Source organism: Notolabrus celidotus, unplaced genomic scaffold (genome assembly GCF_009762535.1).
Source record: "Notolabrus celidotus isolate fNotCel1 unplaced genomic scaffold, fNotCel1.pri scaffold_444_arrow_ctg1, whole genome shotgun sequence".
NCBI lineage: Eukaryota > Metazoa > Chordata > Actinopteri > Labriformes > Labridae > Notolabrus > Notolabrus celidotus.
In genome coordinates this window covers 1-19,595 of record NW_023260249.1, presented here as the reverse complement: position 1 = coordinate 19,595, position 19,595 = coordinate 1, and the positions used below count along the sequence as shown (strand labels likewise).

Here is a 19,595-nt window from a genome sequence, read left to right as displayed (position 1 = left end):
TGAGCAGCGGGGGAAATAAAGAGAGCTGATTGTAAAACTGAGTGTCAGGTGTTTGCTCATGTGATGAGTCAGTGTTCACAGCGGGGTCATTAACTTTAGATTCTGAATGACTGAGTGTTCCTAATGAAAAGAAGAGATGTTCTTCATGAACACTGAGCCACATGAAGTGTGTGTAGTGATTTTAAAGAAGTGTGTTTTAAACTGCAGTGTGAGTGTGAAGCAGACACTGTGCTTGTAGTTTAGCAGGATTGGTTCAGGGGGTTGGTGCATGGGTTACATGTTGTGGTCATTGTAGTGTTTATGTGTAAACAACAACATGAAGGACATGGTCTGCAGTTACACCTCCTGTCCTGTAGGGGGAGACAGAGGCCAGACTCTGCTGCTGTTTATAGGGAGGCAGAATAAAAACAACATTAACTTCATCTCTGAGCTCCACATGGACCTCCAGCTGAGAGCTCTACATGCTCCTTTATTTAATACAGAGACATTAAAACATGAAGTCTAATGTGAGACTGTCTGATCTAATGAAGTGTGCACAAACACTCTCACTCCTCCTCACACAGCAGGGGGGAGGCAGGGGGGAGGAGGAGGAGGAGGAGGAGGAGGAGGGCTCTGAGATCTGATCCAATGTGAGTGTGAAGCAGGAACTGTGCTTGTAGTTTATCAGGATTGGTTCAGGGGATTGGTGCATGGGTTACATGTTGTGGTCTTTGTAGTGTTTAGGTGTAAACAACTACCATGAAGGACCTGGTCTGCAGTTACACCTCCTGTCCTGTAGGGGGAGACAGAGGCCAGACTCTGCTGCTGTTTACAGGGAGGCAGAATAAAAACAACATTAACTTCATCTCTGAGCTCCACATGGACCTCCAGCTGAGAGCTCTACATGCTCCTTTATTTAATACAGAGACATTAAAACATGAAGTCTAATCTGAGACTGTCTGATCTAATGAAGTGTGCACAAACACTCTCACTCCTCCTCACACAGCAGGGGGGAGGAGGGAGGGAGGAGGGAGGAGGAGGGCTCTGAGATCTGACGCAGTGTGAGTCTCTGCTGCCTCACTTCCACTCCCCGCTCCCAGGAAGCAGCTGGCGGATCTGCAGGCTCCTAAACACGGACACTATCCCCGGGAGAGAGCTCCGGATCCCGGCCTTTGAGGCCATGAGGACGCCCGGTCCGGAGAGACTCAGCCCGCGGACCAGCAGCCCGGCTCGGGGATCGAACCAGGTCCTGAACCAGGTCCTGTAGCGGCTCGGAGGTTTTCATTGTGTCCTGGTGGCGCAGGAGAAAAGGATGCGGACTCACGCGCTCCTCCTGCTGCCTGATCCTCCCCCGACAGAAACCCAGTCCTGTGTCCTCTCAGAGTCCAGCATGCTGCGCGATCCGAGTCCATGAGAAGTCTCCATGAAAACAAGGAGGAGGAGGAGGAGGGAGGGGGGTCTGCCATGGAGGACAAGGAGACCAGTCTGCAGACGGCCAGGCTGTGGAGGGATGCCGCCCTGCGCTCCAGGAAGCTGAGGAGCACCCTGCGCCAGCTCACCCTGTGCTCCAAAGACCACCAGATCATCCTGCCGGATGACATAGAGGACATCGAGGTGCTGAACCTGGGGAACAACTCCCTCCAGGAGCTCCCAGACGGGCTGGGGTCCTCCCTGAACCACCTGCGCATCCTGGTCCTCCGCAGGAACAAGTTCTCAGCCGTGCCCCGGGTGGTGTTCGAGCTGGGTCAGCTGGTGGAGCTCGACATGAGCCACAACAGTCTGAGGAGCTTCTCTGAGGGGGTAGGTCTGCTGAGGGGTCTGAAGAAGCTGTGCATCAGTCACAACAAGATCCAGAATCTGCCGGCTCAGATCGGAGCGCTTCAGCTTTTAGAGGAACTGGACATCAGCTTCAACGAGCTGAGAGACCTCCCCAGGTCCTTCTCCAGCCTCACCAGACTGCGGACTCTGGACGCGGACCACAACAAGCTGAACCAGTTCCCCCCTGAGATCCTGGCCCTCAGCGAGCTGGAGGAACTGGACTGCTCCGGGAACAAGTTCCAGGCGTTACCGGCCGACGTGATGAAGCTGAGGTCGGTGAAGATCCTGTGGCTCAGCAGTCTCCACATGAGCTCTCTGCCGGACTCCTTCTGTCACCTGACCCGCCTGGAGAGTCTGATGCTGGACGGGAACCGCCTGGCCCGGCTGCCGGCCGGGTTCGGACGCCTGCAGAAACTCAAAATGATCAACCTGTCCTCCAACGAGTTTGAGGACTTCCCTCAGGTGGTCCTGAGCATCGCGGGGATGGAGGAGGTCTACCTGAGCAGGAACAAGCTGACGCACGTCCCAGAGGACATCGGTCAGCTGGTCCAGCTGGCCAACCTGTGGCTGGACAACAACCACATCACGTACCTGCCGGACTCCATCGTGGACCTGGAGAAGCTGGAGGAGCTGGTCCTGCAGGGGAACCAAATAGCCATACTCCCAGAGAACTTTGGAAAGCTGTCCAAGGTGAACATCTGGAAGGTGAAGGACAACCCTCTGATCCAGCCCCCCTACGAGGTCTGCATGAAGGGGATCCCATACATCGCGGCCTACCAGAAGGAGCTGGCTCACTCGCAGCTGGCCGTGAAGCCGAGGCTGAAACTGGTCCTGATGGGGGCGAAGGACGCGGGGAAGACCTGCCTGAGACAGAGCGTGGTGAGCACCCAGCAGGACTCTCAGGGACCGCAGGGGAACAAAGGGATCGAGGTCACCAGCTGGGTGGCGGACGCAGACCGCTGTCTCTCCTTTCTGGTCTACGATCTGTCAGGGAAGCAAAACTACGACCTCATCAAACCCTTCTTCCTCTCCCCCGGTGCTCTCTACATTCTAGTCCTGAATCTCAAAACCTACTCGCCCAAAAACTTTTACGCCCACATCGGGTACTTCCTGCACCTCCTCGGAGCCAAAGTCCCCCACGCGGTGGTCTGCTTGGTGGGGACTCACGCAGACCTGTGTGGGGAGGAGGAGCTGGAGGAGAAGAGTCTGGACATCCACCGGCAGATCGGTCTGCAGGAGAAGAGGGACACCCAGAGTCTGAGGAGCATGGCTCTGCAGGTGGACCAGGCCCTGGAGCAGGGCTACAACGTGCGCTCGTCCAGTCCTCACGTCCTCTTCTACGGGGTCTCTGACAGGAACCTGAGGAGGAGGAAGGCCCAGCTGCAGTTCATGCTGAACCACCGGCTTCAGATCCTGTCCCCGGTCCTGAGCGTCAGCTGCACCCGCAGCCAGAGGAACATCACCCGGCTGCGGGACAAGCTCATGTCTGTGGCAGACCACCGGGACATCTTCCCCAACCTGCACCGCGTCCTGCCAAAGTCCTGGCAGATGCTGGAGGAGCTGCACTTTAAGCCCAGAGACCTGTGGCTGTCGTGGTGGGACTCTGCCCGTCTGGGTCTGCAGGCGGGTCTGACGGAGGACCGGCTGCAGAGCGCCCTGTCCTACCTGCACGAGAGCGGGAAGCTGCTCTACTTCGAGGACAGCCTGACCCTGAAGGAGTACGTCTTTCACAATCTTCCACGATTCATCGCCATCCTCAACGTCTTCTTCCAGCGGGACGAGTCCACGCTGCTGGACCGGCTCCTCTCTGAGGGGGAGAGGGGGGACAAGGGGAGGGTGAGCCTGGTCATCGAGGACGAGAAGGGAGAGAACCTCAGGGTGACCCACCTGCAGCATCACGTGGAGGGTTTCCTCCAGCACGGCCTTCTGCCCTCCAACGTGATCCGGCTGCTGCTGCGGCCTCTGATCCAGACTCAGCAGGACCTGCACCTCATCATGGAGCTGCTGGAGAAGATGGGGGTCTGCTACTGCATCAACAAGCCGCGCAGCAAGCCTCTGAACGGGGCCACCGCCTGGTACAAGTTCCCCAGCTACGTCAGCAGCGAGGAGCCGCGGGTGGAGGTCTCGGCGGGGGCGGGTCCTCAGTCCGGGTGTCAGTTCTTCTCCGTGGAGCAGCTGCAGATCCAGTACAGCTTCCCCTTCCTGTTCCCCCCCGGACTGTTCGCACGCTTCAGCGTTCAGATCAACAGCCACGTGGTGCAGCGCTCCGACGGCCGGCATCAGATCTTCGCCTACCGGGGGAAAGTCCCCGTGGTCGTCAGCCATCGGCCCGCCACGGGGAAGCTGCGGCCAGAGACCCTGTCCATCGCCAGCCACGCCTCTCTGCCCAACATCTGGACGGCGTGGCAGGCCATCACGCCGCTGGTGGAGGAGCTGAACGTGCTGCTGCAGGAGTGGCCCGGCCTGCACTACTCCACACACATACTCTGTTCCAAGTGCCTGAAGAGAGGGTCCACCACGCCACACGCCTTCCCAGGTAACACTCCTCACACACACACACACACCTCACACACACCTCACACACACACACCTCACACACGCCTTCCCAGGTAACACTCCTCACACACACACACACCTCACACACACCTCACACACACACACCTCACACACGCCTTCCCAGGTAACACTCCTCACACACACACACACACACACCTCACACACACCTCACACACACACACCTCACACACACACACACACCTCACACACACCTCACACACACACACCTCACACACACCTCACACACACACTCCTCACACACACACACACACCTCACACACACCTCACACACACACACCTCACACACACACACCTCACACACGCCTTCCCAGGTAACACTCCTCACACACACACACACACCTCACACACACCTCACACACACACACCTCACACACGCCTTCCCAGGTAACACTCCTCACACACACACCTTACACACACCTCACACACACCTCACACACCTCACACACACCTCACACACCTCACACACACCTCACACACACATCACACACCTCACACACACCTTACACACACCTCACACACACCTCACACACACATCACACACCTCACACACACCTTACACTCACCTCACACACCTCACACACACCTCACACACACCTCACCCCCTCACAGCAGGTCAGAGTTCAGGCTCAGCTGTTCGCTCTGTCAGTCTGTCGGTGAGATCAGCTCTCATCGATCAGATTCAGGTCTCGACTCAGATTAAAGATTCAGAGGATGATTCTTCTTCTGCCGGGAAATCTGCTCAGAGGAGGGAGGGAGGGAGGGAGGAAGGGAGGGAGGGAGGGAGGGAGGAGAGGAGGGAGGAAGGAAGGGAGGAGGGAGGGAGGAGAACAAAGGCTGCTGTTCCTGACATTAGTTAGGGATGATAAGGAGGGGGGGGGGGGGGGATCTCCTGTCAGAGATAATCCAGGGTGCTGGTCGTGTCTTCAGCCGGTGATGTTGTGATGGATGCGGTTGTCATGGCGCCATGGAGGAGCTGTGTCTGTAGAGAGGATGCTCTGATGTCATCACGTCAGAACGTGGACTTGTCTAAACCTCTTGGGTCAGGTCTCCTTTAATTAAAGGGGCGGGATCAGGTCAAACACCTCTGGACACAACAACCAATCAGGGCTCACGCCTCCACAGAACAGCCACACACAGCTGCTGGTTAGCTTAGCATAAAGACGAGTCGCATCGCTTGTTGTTTTAAAGGCAGATTTGTAGCTTGTAGGAGTCTCAGCTAGCGGTTTGTAAGCTAAGCTAAACCAGCTGCTGCTTCTTATTTAATGTCAGTATGCTAAGCTAAGCTAAGCTACTTGATCCCTTTCTCTAGTTTTGTGTGAAGCTGTTGGTTTGTTCCTGGTTCAGTATCCTCATTTTGAACTTTATGCTAAGCTAGGCTGGCTATCCCATCCTTTTGCTAGTTTATATCCTAAGCTAGGCTACCTGGTCATCCTTGCTTCCAGTATGTATATTTTCTTTGTCTATGCTAGCAGGTTCAGATAACTATCCCCAACACATCACATTTTAATGCTAAGCTAGGCTAAGTGTTAAGCCCGTCGTCCAGTCTGTATGCTAAGCTAGGCTAAATGTTATGCTGTTTCTATTCTGTATGCTTAACTGAGTTTGGATTGTTTCATATTTAGTTAGCCGTTTCCAGCTGTTGCATATCCTTATGCTAAGCTAGGCTAGCTGTTTATCTTTGTTTTAGCCTGTTTGCTAAAGTCAACTTCCTCCTCGACAGCGAGCTGCTTCCACACGCTTCCAATGTTTGTGCTAAGCTAAAGTAGCCTTTACTTCCTGTTTCCAGCTTGCATGCTAAGCTACATTAGCTCTCTTTAGTTTCAGTCTGAAGGATTCAAAGCGAGGTCGAGTCTGATCAGCAGATAGCGTGTCGGTGATCCTCCTGACCGTCAGCTGATCGCTGCTCAACGACTCGTCTGTTTCTCTCCGTGGGATTTATCTCACCGCGGTCTGAGCGCGGTCTGCAGACACACGAAACATACATACCATAATAATCTGATTCAGATCCCTCACACTGCTGGGAACTAATCTAAAGACACAAACTACGGTGGCCCTGAAGGACAAAACACATTCAGCAAAGATGAAACACTTTTATTATTTCAGAAACAGATTAACATTTCATTTTATGGACAGGGAACGTCCCAAACACAGGAAGTGATCCTGGAGTGAGGGAGTGATGGAGTGATGGAGTGAGGGAGTGAGGGAGTGAGGGAGTGAGGGAGTGATGGAGTGAGGGAGTGATGGAGTGAGGGAGTGATGGAGTGAGGGAGTGAGGGAGTGATGGAGTGATGGGGTGAGAGAGTGATGGAGTGATGGAGTGAGGGAGTGAGGGAGTGATGGAGTGAGGGAGTGAGGGAGTGAGGGAGTGAGGGAGTGATGGAGTGATGGAGTGAGGGAGTGATGGAGTGAGGGAGTGAGGGAGTGATGGAGTGAGGGAGTGATGGAGTGATGGAGTGAGAGAGTGAGGGAGTGAGGGAGTGATGGAGTGATGGAGTGATGGAGTGAGAGAGTGATGGAGTGATGGAGTGAGGGAGTGAGGGAGTGAGGGAGTGATGGAGTGAGAGAGTGATGGAGTGATGGAGTGAGGGAGTGAGGGAGTGATGGAGTGATGGAGTGAGAGAGTGATGGAGTGATGGAGTGATGGAGTGAGGGAGTGATGGAGTGAGAGAGTGATGGAGTGATGGAGTGAGGGAGTGAGGGAGTGAGGGAGTGAGGGAGTGATGGAGTGATGGAGTGAGGGAGTGATGGAGTGAGGGAGTGAGGGAGTGATGGAGTGAGGGAGTGATGGAGTGATGGAGTGAGAGAGTGAGGGAGTGAGGGAGTGATGGAGTGATGGAGTGATAGAGTGAGGGAGTGAGGGAGTGATGGAGTGATGGAGTGAGGGAGTGAGGGAGTGAGGGAGTGATGGAGTGATGGAGTGAGGGAGTGATGGAGTGAGGGAGTGAGGGAGTGATGGAGTGAGAGAGTGATGGAGTGATGGAGTGAGGGAGTGAGGGAGTGATGGAGTGAGAGAGTGATGGAGTGATGGAGTGAGGGAGTGAGGGAGTGAGGGAGTGATGGAGTGATGGAGTGAGGGAGTGATGGAGTGAGGGAGTGAGGGAGTGATGGAGTGAGGGAGTGATGGAGTGATGGAGTGAGGGAGTGAGGGAGTGATGGAGTGATGGAGTGATAGAGTGATGGAGTGAGGGAGTGATGGAGTGATGGAGTGAGGGAGTGAGGGAGTGATGGAGTGAGGGAGTGATGGAGTGATGGAGTGAGGGAGTGAGGGAGTGAGGGAGTGATGGAGTGATGGAGTGAGGGAGTGATGGAGTGATGGAGTGAGGGAGTGATGGAGTGAGGGAGTGATGGAGTGATGGAGTGAGGGAGTGATGGAGTGAGGGAGTGAGGGAGTGAGGGAGTGAGGGAGTGAGGGAGTGATGGAGTGAGGGAGTGAGGGAGTGATGGAGTGAGGGAGTGATGGAGTGAGGGAGTGATGGAGTGATGGAGTGATGGAGTGAGGGAGTGATGGAGTGATGGAGTGATGGAGTGAGGGAGTGATGGAGTGATGGAGTGATGGAGTGAGGGAGTGATGGAGTGATGGAGTGATGGAGTGAGGGAGTGATGGAGTGATGGAGTGAGGGAGTGATGGAGTGATGGAGTGAGGGAGTGAGGGAGTGATGGAGTGAGGGAGTGATGGAGTGAGGGAGTGATGGAGTGATGGAGTGATGGAGTGAGGGAGTGATGGAGTGAGGGAGTGATGGAGTGATGGAGTGATGGAGTGAGGGAGTGATGGAGTGATGGAGTGATGGAGTGAGGGAGTGATGGAGTGATGGAGTGATGGAGTGATGGAGTGAGGGAGTGATGGAGTGATGGAGTGAGGGAGTGATGGAGTGAGGGAGTGAGGGAGTGATGGAGTGAGGGAGTGATGGAGTGATGGAGTGAGAGAGTGAGGGAGTGAGGGAGTGATGGAGTGATGGAGTGATGGAGTGAGGGAGTGAGGGAGTGAGGGAGTGATGGAGTGATGGAGTGAGGGAGTGAGGGAGGGAGGGAGTGATGGAGTGAGGGAGTGATGGAGTGAGGGAGTGAGGGAGTGATGGAGTGAGAGAGTGATGGAGTGATGGAGTGAGGGAGTGAGGAGTGATGGAGTGAGAGAGTGATGGAGTGATGAGTGAGGAGTGAGGGAGTGAGGGGAGGATGAGGGAGTGATGGAGTGATGGAGTGAGGGAGTGATGGAGTGAGGGAGTGAGGGAGTGATGGAGTGAGGGAGTGATGGAGTGATGGAGTGATGGAGTGATGGAGTGAGGGAGTGATGGAGTGATGGAGTGATAGAGTGATGGAGTGAGGGAGTGATGGAGTGATGGAGTGAGGGAGTGAGGGAGTGAGGGAGTGATGGAGTGAGGGAGTGATGGAGTGAGGGAGTGAGGGAGTGAGGGAGTGAGGGAGTGATGGAGTGAGGGAGTGATGGAGTGATGGAGTGAGGGAGTGATGGAGTGAGGGAGTGATGGAGTGATGGAGTGAGGGAGTGATGGAGTGATGGAGTGAGGGAGTGAGGGAGTGATGGAGTGAGGGAGTGAGGGAGTGAGGAGTGATGGAGTGATGGAGTGATGGAGTGAGGGAGTGAGGGAGTGATGGAGTGAGGGAGTGATGGAGTGAGGGAGTGATGGAGTGATGGAGTGAGGGAGTGATGGAGGTGATGGAGTGAGGGAGTGATGGAGTGATGGAGTGATGGAGTGATGGAGTGAGGGAGTGATGGAGTGATGGAGTGATGGAGTGAGGGAGTGATGGAGTGATGGAGTGATGGAGTGATGGAGTGAGGGAGTGATGGAGTGATGGAGTGAGGGAGTGAGGGAGTGATGGAGTGAGGGAGTGATGGAGTGAGGGAGTGATGGAGTGATGGAGTGATGGAGTGAGGGAGTGATGGAGTGAGGGAGTGATGGAGTGATGGAGTGATGGAGTGAGGGAGTGATGGAGTGATGGAGTGATGGAGTGAGGGAGTGATGGAGTGATGGAGTGATGGAGTGATGGAGTGAGGGAGTGATGGAGTGATGGAGTGATGGAGTGAGGGAGTGAGGGAGTGATGGAGTGAGGGAGTGATGGAGTGATGGAGTGATGGAGTGAGGGAGTGAGGGAGTGGTCTACATATCAGGACATCCTCTGGTCTCAGAGAGAGGTGTCAGACCTCATGTCTCTGTAAAACCTTGACCCGGTGTCAGAGTCCAGATGAAAGGGATTCATCTTTGGTAAATTAGTTTTGTCCTTCAGGGCCACCGTACAAACACATCCATGATTCAGGTTTTATTCCTGGAACGTTCAGACTCTGAAGTTTCTGAAGAATGTTTGAGTAAATAAAGAATCAGTGTCTCTGATCTCTCCGTGTGTCTCTGAGCGTGTCCAGACCCGTCACACGGCGAGGAAACACCAGATATCTGATGAATCATTACACGGCTGGAGGAGAGAGAGAGAGAGAGAGAGAGGGAGAGAGAGAGAGAGAGAGAGAGAGAGAGAGGGGAGAGGAGAGAGGGAGAGGAGAGGAGAGGGAGAGAGAGAGAGAGAGAGGGAGAGGAGAGAGGAGAGAGAGAGAGAGGAGAGAGAGAGAGAGAGAGAGAGAGAGAGCGAGGAGAGAGGAGAGAGAGGAGAGAGAGAGAGGAGAGAGAGAGAGAGAGAGAGAGAGGTCTTTGTGCTTGGGCGATCGACCACATCAGGAAATGCTTCAGATAGTCTCTCTCTGGGGGGGCGGACAGAGACTCTCCGGCTGTTTGTCCTCACTGAGAGGCGTTCAGAGGATCCGAGGTTCATTCAGGACCACGTGTTCTCATGTCTGCTGATGTTACAGATGAAAAACCTGCAGAGAGAGGGGGTCTCTGAAAGACTGAGACCAGGACCAGTTTCCTCTCTGAGTCTCTGGAGGTTTGGTTTTGATATCAGCAGAGTTTACTCTGATCCAGGACTGACGTGATACCGGAGCTTTAGACTTTGAGTAAAACTCAGACCTGATACAGGAGGAACCTCCTGAGTGTGTTTGTCTTTGACTCCACCCTGCAGACCGGGCGGCTCCAGAGACCGGATCAGTAAACAGGACTCTCCTAAAATAACACAGAGCCTCTGAGTTCTGGTTCAGGATCCAGAAGAAGTGTGTGTGTCTGCAGAGATCATGCTGTCCCCCTATCTTAGAGGTTCTCATGTGGGACAGGTCTCGGTGTGCAGATGTGAGCCTCCTCAGGTCAACACAGGTCCAGGTGACATCCTGTCTCTGCTCGGTCCGAGGCGCCACAGAGCTCTGACTGAACTGGACCTGTGAACGAGACCGGTCTGCATGATGAGAGAGTCCTGTTTAACCTCAGACTTTAGACCCTGAGCTTCTTTTGAATACTGGAGATGGTTTTAGAGGACGTGATGTCATCAGAGAGTAAAAACTTCTGATGACCTCACTTCCTGTGATCGATGGGTAACCCTTTCAAAATAAAGCAGAAATGTTCTGCAGAGAGACTCTGTTTGGATCCTGATCCTCAGAGAGGGACCGGATCTGAGCTGAATGCACTGTACTACATTTCCCATGATGCATCAGGACTCAGCTCTTTGAAGGTGATTTGTCCCCTCTGAATATCTGTCCCTGTTTCTTCTTCTCTGCTGTGTTTGTCGGCGTGTGTCCGTGCTCGTCTCACGGGGGCCCGGCTGACTCTGGATCGGTCTGGACTCTGCTGAGGGTTTCAGAGCTCTCAGGTTCTTCAGGCCTTTTATGGACATGATATTTCAGTCTGCAGACGCTCTGACTCCACAGCTGATCACTCTCTCTGAGTGTGTGTGTGTGAGTGTGTATGTATGTGTGTGTGTGTGTGTATGTGTGTGTATGTGTGTGCGTGAGTGTGTGAGTGTGTGAGTGTGTGAGTGTGAGTGTGTGTGTGTATATGTGTGTGCGTGAGTGCGTGAGTGTGTGAGTGTGTGAGTGTGAGTGTGTGAGTGTTTGTGTGTGTGTGTGTGTGTGTGTGTGTGTGTGTGTGTGTGTGTGTGTGTGTGTGTGTGTGTAATCCCGTTACAGGATCAGTCAGATTACAGCAGGGTCAGAACAGGAGCTTCTACCTGTAGCTCAGGTGTGTTAGGCCCCGCCCCCTCTGTGCTGAGGTCACTGTTTGGATCAGAGGATGAACCTCATGGGAACAGATCTCTGGAGATCCTCTGAGCGTTGTTGTTCCTCTCCCTGGGGGGTCCAGGTGAGGAGCTGGGTCTGGTCCAGGTAAGGTGCTGGGACTGGTCCAGGTAAGGACCTGGGACTGGTCCAGGTGAGGAGGACCTGGGACTGGTCCAGGCGAGGAGCTGGGACTTAACCAAGTGAGGAGCTGGGACATAAATCAGAGTCTGATCTGATGATCCATGTCCTCCTGTCAGATCACGGCGCTCTGCCTCAGGACAGAGTCTGCTCTGTGTTCAATCATAAATCTCCCAGCATGCACTGCACCACCTGCAGGACCTGCACCACCTGCACCACCTGAAGGACCTGTTTGTCTGTTCAATAGAAGCTTTATTTATTTCATGGATTCAATAACAAAAACAAACTCTGAGGCGTGAACACATCGTCATTCACACACACACACACACACACACACACACACACACACACACACACACACACACACACACACACACACACACACACACAGCACCGTCACAGTGCAAGGTGTGTGCGTGTGTAATCTGTTAGAAAGGATGACCATCCTGTTACATCACCTCACTAAGCTGCTGTATTATCTCAAACACGTGACACACACACACACACACACACACACACACACACACACACACACACACACACACACACACACACACACACAGGAGGAGGATTTACTGTGAGGCTTCACCAGCTCTCTGACTCCACCTGGGCTGTGATGTCAGAGGAGAAAGCTCCGCCCACGTGTTGACTTGTAGCTGTGCGTCTTCCTGCTCATCGTTTTAAGACCTTGTGTGTGTGTGTGTGTGTGTGTGTGTGTGTGTGTGTGTGTGTGTGTGTGTGTGTGTGTGCCTGCAGCAGAGTGCTTCAGTCTGTCTCAGGTTTGATGGAAAGTTTCTATTTTGATCGATCCGTCCGTCTGCAGGCTGCGTCTCTCAAACAGGATCAGGTTTCAAACCTCACCAGAACCTGAAGCTACACGCCTCACTGCATGGCGTGCAGATGGAGCAGCGCATGCAGGTGGAGCAGGGCGTGCAGGTGGAGCAGGGCGAAGCAGCGCGTGCAGGATGTGCTTGCCGTCACATGATGACCTGTTGGCCCTGACTCCTCCTCTCTGCTCCCCTGAGGTCGCTGCATGAAGTCTCAACATGTAGACGAGCCTGCAGACTTCACTGTGAATCCATCCCATAATTATAACTCCTGAACTCAGTCTTCACAGGGTTATATAAGACCCAAACCGCAGACCGTGACCCTCACAGATCCCTGTCTGTTTTTAGACAGGGTGTGAAGGAGAGCCGCCCCCTCAGGACTCAGTAACTGAACCCCGTCCATGAAGTGTGAGACAGATCCCTGCTCAGCAGTTTATCTCATTACACAGCAGATGTTAGCAGCTGCATACAAACACACAAACACACACACACGTATGCACTCACACACACACTCACGCACACACACACACACACACACAAACACTCACACACACACTCACGCACACACACACACACACACAAACACACACAGACACACACATGCACAGGGAATCCTGCTGCTTTGAGGCGGCAGCAGATGTGAGCGGAGCTTTCGTTCTCTGTCAGGATGAAGTTAAATAACTGTTACTCCTCCCTCGGCTGCAGCGTCCGTCCAGAGGTCTCAGGTCCTCTACTCAGGACTCTGGAGCTCTCAGGTCCCCTCCTCAGGACTCTGGAGCTCTCAGGTCCCCTCCTCAGGACTCTGGAGCTCTCAGGTCCCCTCCTCAGGACTCTGGAGGTCTCAGGTCCTCGGGTGCAGGTCTCGGGTGTCTGTGTTGTGTCCCTGAAAGAGTTATTTTCGGTGTGTTTCCTCTGCGGTGGAAGTAGGCCACACATTCCTGAGGATCCCGCTGTGTGTGTCAGTCCAGCTGCTGATCAGAGCCGGGGAGGGGGGCTGGGGGGGCGGGGCGGTGGATTAGACTAATGTGCCGTGTTTTTAGAGACCGTCAGAATATCTGGGTCTGTTATGCACCGACGAAGGCCGAGTCCTCGAGTCTCATCCTGCCAGCTGATTCTGCTCCATTTCACATATCCTGGATTTATCAGCTCTCACACAGTGTGTGTGTGTGTGTGTGTGTGTGTGTGTGTGTGTGTGTGTGTGTGTGTGTGTGTGTGCGCACATGACGACAAACACGCACACACATGATGTAAGAGGTGTGTCATGCAGAGTGTTCAGAGTGAGCAGCGTGATCTGATCCTCTGTTTGAACACACTGCAGAGTTAATCCTGTACGCCCTGCTCTCTGTCTGTCAGGCTGTACGCCCTGCTCTCTGTCTGTCAGGGTGTACGCCCTGCTCTCTGTCTGTCAAGCTGTACGCCCTGCTCTCTGTCTGTCAGGCTGTACGCCCTGCTCTCTGTCTGTCAGGCTGTACGCCCTGCTCTCTGTCTGTCAGGCTGTACGCCCTGCTCTCTGTCTGTCAGGCTGTACGCCCTGCTCTCTGTCTGTCAGGGTGTACGCCCTGCTCTCTGTCTGTCAGGCTGTACGCCCTGCTCTCTGTCTGTCAGGCTGTACGCCCTGCTCTCTGTCTATCAGGCTGTACGCCCTGCTCTCTGTCTGTCAGGCTGTACGCCCTGCTCTCTGTCTGTCAGGCTGTACGCCCTGCTCTCTGTCTGTCAGGCTGTACGCCCTGCTCTCTGTCTGTCAGGCTGTACGCCCTGCTCTCTGTCTATCAGGCTGCACGCCCTGCTCTCTGTCTATCAGGCTGCACGCCCTGCTCTCTGTCTATCAGGCTGTACGCCCTGCTCTCTGTCTGTCAGGCTGTACGCCCTGCTCTCTGTCTGTCAGGCTGTACGCCCTGCTCTCTGTCTATCAGGCTGCACGCCCTTCTCTCTGTCTGTCAGGCTGTGGTCTCTTGCAGCAGGCTCTGCTTGGTGACAGTCTTCTATTTTAGGTTGAGGGTTGTTAATATTTGAAGGCTGCAGGCTGAGAGGAGGAGGAGGAGGAGGAGGAGGAGGAGGGGGAGGAGGAGGAGGAGGAGGAGGAGGCGTTGACAGTTGGCTGTATTTAGTGTCTCAGTGGTAAAGCGTGTGTCGCTGGTCTGAGCTCAGAGCTGCAGTTTACTGTAAATGACCTGATAGATGATTCATGAGAGTCAAACAGCGATCTCAGAGTGTCTGCCAGTCCTCAGATGTTGGAGGCTGGAGGCCTGGATCTCAACAGTTGACCTCAGGTGACCTCAGGTGACCTCAGGTGACCTCAGGTGTTGCAGCTGGTGAAGCAGGAGGTGTGTCCTGAGATACAGGAGGGCAGGAGCTGAGATCAGGTCCAGTTAGAGACCAAAGATCTGACCTGCAGGTTGTTTGTGTGTAACTGCTGAGTGTCAGAGAGTCCTGCTGCAGACGAACACAAAGAACCAGGACAGGTCCAAACAAGCAGGGAGCAACAGTCACCAGCCTCCTACAGGCCGGGCCGCCTCGCCTCCTCGCCTCCACGCCCGCAGGCGAGGAGCGTGAACACCACGCCTCCAGCCGGCAGCACGTGACACCGATCAGATCCTCCTGATCCTGATTCCTCTGGATCAGCCTCTCCTCTTTAAAACTTCAGAACTCTTCAGGATGGTCTGAAACCATCAGAGAGAGTCTGAGAACCAAACCGAGGGAGGTTCCTTCCTCTGTGTTCGAGGGTCCTCCCCCTCTGTTGCCCTCATGGAACAGGAAGTGAGGTCGGATGTGAGACTTTGAGGAAACAGAGCCGACCCTGAACGCTCGCAGAGAGAGTTTCCTGCAGGAGGAGGAGGAAGAGGAGGAGGAGGAGGAGGAGGAGGAGGAGGAAGAGAGGGAGGAGGAAGAGGAGGAAGAAGAGGAGGAGGAGGAGGAGGAGGAAGAGGAGGAAGAAGAGGAGGAGGAGGAGGAAGAGGAGGAAGAGAGGGAGGAGGAGGAAGAGGAGGAAGAGGAGGAGGAGGAAGAGGAGGAAGAGAGGGAGGAGGAGGGAAAACTGGGCGAGAGAAACAGGAATGTAAACGAGTCCTCTACCTGTGTGCAGAGGGGGAGGAGCACATTCCTGCCTCTGTCTGTGTGTGTGTGTGTGTGTGTGTGTGTGCGTGTGTGTGTGTGTGTGTGTATGTGTGTGTGTTTGTGTGTGAGATAGAGAGGAGGGGGAGGAGTCAGACTTTGACCTAATTCAGGACACACAGCTGGATGTTTGAGCGTCAGCTGCTTCCTGTAATGAAAAACTGTAACAGCAGGAGGAGAGCTCAGAGCCGGATCACAACAGTCCTGCAGGCCAGATCTTAATCCTCCTCTGGTCTCCTCAGGCCTCCTCAGGTCTCCTCTGGTCTCCTCAGGTCTCTTCTGGTCTCCTCTGGTCTCCTCAGGTCTCTTCTGGTCTCCTCTGGTCTCCTCAGGTCTCCTCTGGTCTCCTCAGGTCTCTTCTGGTCTCCTCTGGTCTCCTCAGGTCTCCTCTGGTCTCCTCAGGTCTCTTCTGGTCTCCTCTGGTCTCCTCAGGTCTCTTCTGGTCTCCTCTGGTCTCCTCAGGTCTCCTCTGGTCTCCTCAGGTCTCCTCTGGTCTCCTCAGGTCTCCTCAGGTCTCATATTTATGTTTAAAACCTGATCAGTCAGACTCTATGGAGGCCCCTCCACTTTAACACACTGCCTCAAGTGGACATGTAGGGAACTGTGCTTCAATATACAGCTGTATCAGACGCTAACAGACTCTGATTGTCTCTGTGTCTCTGACTGTGTCTCTGTGTCTGTGTGTCTGTGTCTCTGTGTCTGTGTCTCTGTGTCTGTGTCTCTGTGTCTCAGTGTCTCTGTGTCTCAGTGTCTCTGTGTCTCAGTGTCTCAGTGTCTCAGTGTCTCAGTGTCTCTGTGTCTCTGTGTCTCAGTGTCTCAGTGTCTCTGTGTCTCTGTGTCTATGCGTCTATGTGTCTCTGACTGTGTCTCTGTGTCTGTGTCTCAGTGTCTCAGTGTCTCTGTGTCTCAGTGTCTCAGTGTCTCTGTGTCTCTGTGTCTCAGTGTCTCTGTGTCTCTGACTGTGTCTGTGTGTCTGTGTGTCTGTGTCTCTGTGTCTCTGACTGTGTCTCTGACTGTGTCTCTGACTGTGTCTCTGACTGTGTCCCTGACTGTCTCTGACTCTGTCTCTGTCTTCAGTGGTCCGCCCTCTGGTCTGCAGACTTCCTGATCTTGGTTCAGGATCGATGTCTGTGATGGTCTGAGTGCTGCAGACAGGATGTGTGAGTGGATGCTAATGCTCCCGGCTTCACTCCATCACAAGCTAACCTGCCTCTGATCTCGTTAGCTTAGCACAGAGCTAGCACTCAGACGTCCTCACGGAGAGTCTCTGAGGTCCATCACTCAGAGATCCATTACAGGGAGGGACCGTGAAGTCAGAGACTAATGGGGTTTAATGTGTGAGCAGAGGATCAGCTTCACTCTGCAGGTTCAGATGAAGACTTCCATCTATCACAGACCCCTCAGGATCCTCTTCACACAGAGACCTCTTCACACAGAGACATGGATCCATGATCTCTACCCATAGACCCCTCAGGATCCTCTTCACACAGAGACCTCTTCACACAGAGACATGGATCCATGATCTCTACCCATAGACCCCTCAGGATCCTCTTCACACGGAGACCTCTTTACACAGAGACATGGATCCATGATCTCTGTCCATAGACCCCTCAGGATCCTCTTCACACAGAGACCTCTTCACACAGAGACATGGATCCATGATCTCTGTCCATAGACCCCTCAGGATCCTCTTCACACAGAGACCTCTTCACACAGAGACATGGATCCATGATCTCTCACACATTGGGGGTATTGGATTTGTGTTTCTGTGTTTAGACTCGACCTCACTGACTCTGTGTGTCATGTTTCAGCAGGTTAGCATGATATATATACGTCTCTGAAAACAGGTCAGAGTGTGTGTGTGTGTGTGTGTGTGTGTGTGTGTGTGTGTGTGTGTGTGTGTGTGTGTGTGTGTGTGTGTGTGTGTGTGTGTGTGTGTGTGTGAGAGATAAATCCAGATCAGACCCTGCTGATCACAGTATTATTGAGCTGCAGATGTCCTGAAAACAGGAGGTATTAATGTTAATCCATCGTGACACAAGGGAGGGGTCTATAACCTGGTGTGATGGAGGGGTCTATAACCTGGTGTGATGGTGTGATGGAGGGGTCTATAACCTGGTGTGATGGTGTGATGGAGGGGTCTATAACCTGGTGTGATGGTGTGATGGAGGGGTCTATAACCTGGTGTGATGGAGGGGTCTATAACCTGGTGTGATGGAGGGGTCTATAACCTGGTGTGATGGAGGGGGCTATAACCTGGTGTGATGGTGTGATGGAGGGGTCTATAACCTGGTGTGATGGAGGGGGCTATGTCCTGATTTGGGATGTGTGTATGACCTGGAGACCCAGCAGTATGAGGAGTCAGATTCAAACACTAACCTCCTGTAAGTCTCTGTGTGATGATGAGGAGGGACTGATGGTGATGATGAAGGGTTAGTTTGTCTTCTATGTACACACACTCAGGATCACTGTTTGTCACGGCACACAGGAAACAAAACATCACACACACACACACACACACACACACACACACACACACACACACAGAGGCAGCACTCCTCTCAGGCTTCAACCTCACAGCTTCAGTTTTAAGGAGCTCTTGATGTGAGACCCTCGGCGCCCCCTGCTGGCTCTCTCTCTCTGTGTGTCTGCAGCACACAGTCACACAGTCACAGAGCAGGTACCGCCCTCTAGTGGACAGACTGGAGTTATAAAGGAAGGTGTGATGGTGACGGTCAGAGACATGATGTAGATATAAAGAGGAAAGGTTTGTGGGGGACGTTCAGGGAAACTTTAACTCTTTAGATCAGGGGTCCCCAAACTTTTTCCTGTGAGGGCCACATAACTTTTCCCTTCTCTGATGGGGGCCGGGGTCAGTTTGTAACAGAAAAAGTGTGACGATCGCAGGGGTGCCTAAACGTAAAACATTTATTGTTTTCCAGAAAGCCACACATAACCAACTATTAATAACCCTTTCCGGGATCTTCACAGAAAAAAAAGTCAGGAAATAAATTATTTTATAAACATCATGCGTCTCTGGTAGGCTATTGTTCAGGGGGCCGGGCCAAATGTGGAGGCGGGCCGTATCCGGCCCGCGGGCCGTAGTTTGGGGACCACTGCTTTAGATGGATCTGAGTTTAATAAAGAACAACTTTGATCTGTTCCTTTCTGCTTTGATCTGTTCCTTTCTGCTTTGATCTGTTCCTCTGTATTCTGCTTTGATCTGTTCCTTTCTGCTTTGATCTGTTCCTTTCTGCTTTGATCTGTTCCTCTGTATTCTGCTTTGATCTGTTCCTTGTAGCATGAGTGTGTGTCGGCGTGCTCACATCCTTGTGTCTGTGTTTCAGGTGAGCTGCTGAGCCAGCCGCGGCCCGAGGGTCTGACTGAGATCATCTGTCCAAAGAATGGCTCCGAGCGGGTCAACGTGGCTCTGGTTTACCCCCCCACACCCACAGCGCTCAGCCCCTGCCTCAAGTGACCACCTGAGACCCCTCCTCCTCCTGAGACCCCTCCTCCACCTGCCTCACCTGATGCCCCCCAATCAACCCCCCCCCCCCCTCCAGACAGCCTGAACCAAACCTGCCGTTGTAGGAAGCTCGCCGCGGGATCACTGCCTCTCATGTACGTCCTGTCCTCAGTGTATGGTAGAAGTGGGCGTGGCTTCATGATGTCAGTCTTTGCTTTAACTGGATGCTCTCCTGTGTGTGTGTGTGTGTGTGTGTGTGTGTGTTGCAGGTTCGTGATGTCGAACAGTATTTAAAGACTTGATGAGCACAAGCTTCAGCCGGATCCTCTCAGCAGCATCTCTTCATTTCATCACGGGACCAAACCACCGACACGTCTCCACTGTCGTACTCTGAAGACTCGCCGTGAGGGACTCTGACGGGTCCTCTCTCACAGGACTGCAGGAGACACGTACAGACATCCTGAGGTTGGACAGAGGGCCACGGGTCTGGGATCTCTGAGGAGAGAAGACTGAAGTGGACTGAAGTGGACTGAAGTGCTCCGTCAGTTCCTGTCCCAGACTCTGTGTGCATGGC

At 53.6% G+C, this 19,595-nt stretch overlaps 1 protein-coding gene across 1 annotated transcript; it reads left to right on the top strand.

The window, feature by feature from the left end:
• The first annotated feature begins 1,027 nt into the window (after positions 1-1,027).
• mfhas1 (malignant fibrous histiocytoma amplified sequence 1) lies at positions 1,028-19,595 on the top strand. The gene is made up of 3 exons (XM_034679297.1): positions 1,028-4,333; positions 18,903-19,176; positions 19,291-19,595. The coding sequence occupies exons 1-2, from the start codon at positions 1,390-1,392 to the stop codon at positions 19,031-19,033; spliced, it is 3,075 nt and encodes a 1,024-aa protein (XP_034535188.1). The 5' UTR covers positions 1,028-1,389; the 3' UTR covers positions 19,034-19,176; positions 19,291-19,595.

Coding starts and splice junctions, on each gene's coding strand:
- mfhas1 (XM_034679297.1), top strand. CDS start 1,390: ATGAGAAGTCTCCATGAAAACAAGGAGGAGGAGGAGGAGGGAGGGGGG. Junction 4,334..18,902: donor CACGCCACACGCCTTCCCAG/GTAACACTCCTC, acceptor TCTGTGTTTCAG/GTGAGCTGCTGAGCCAGCCG.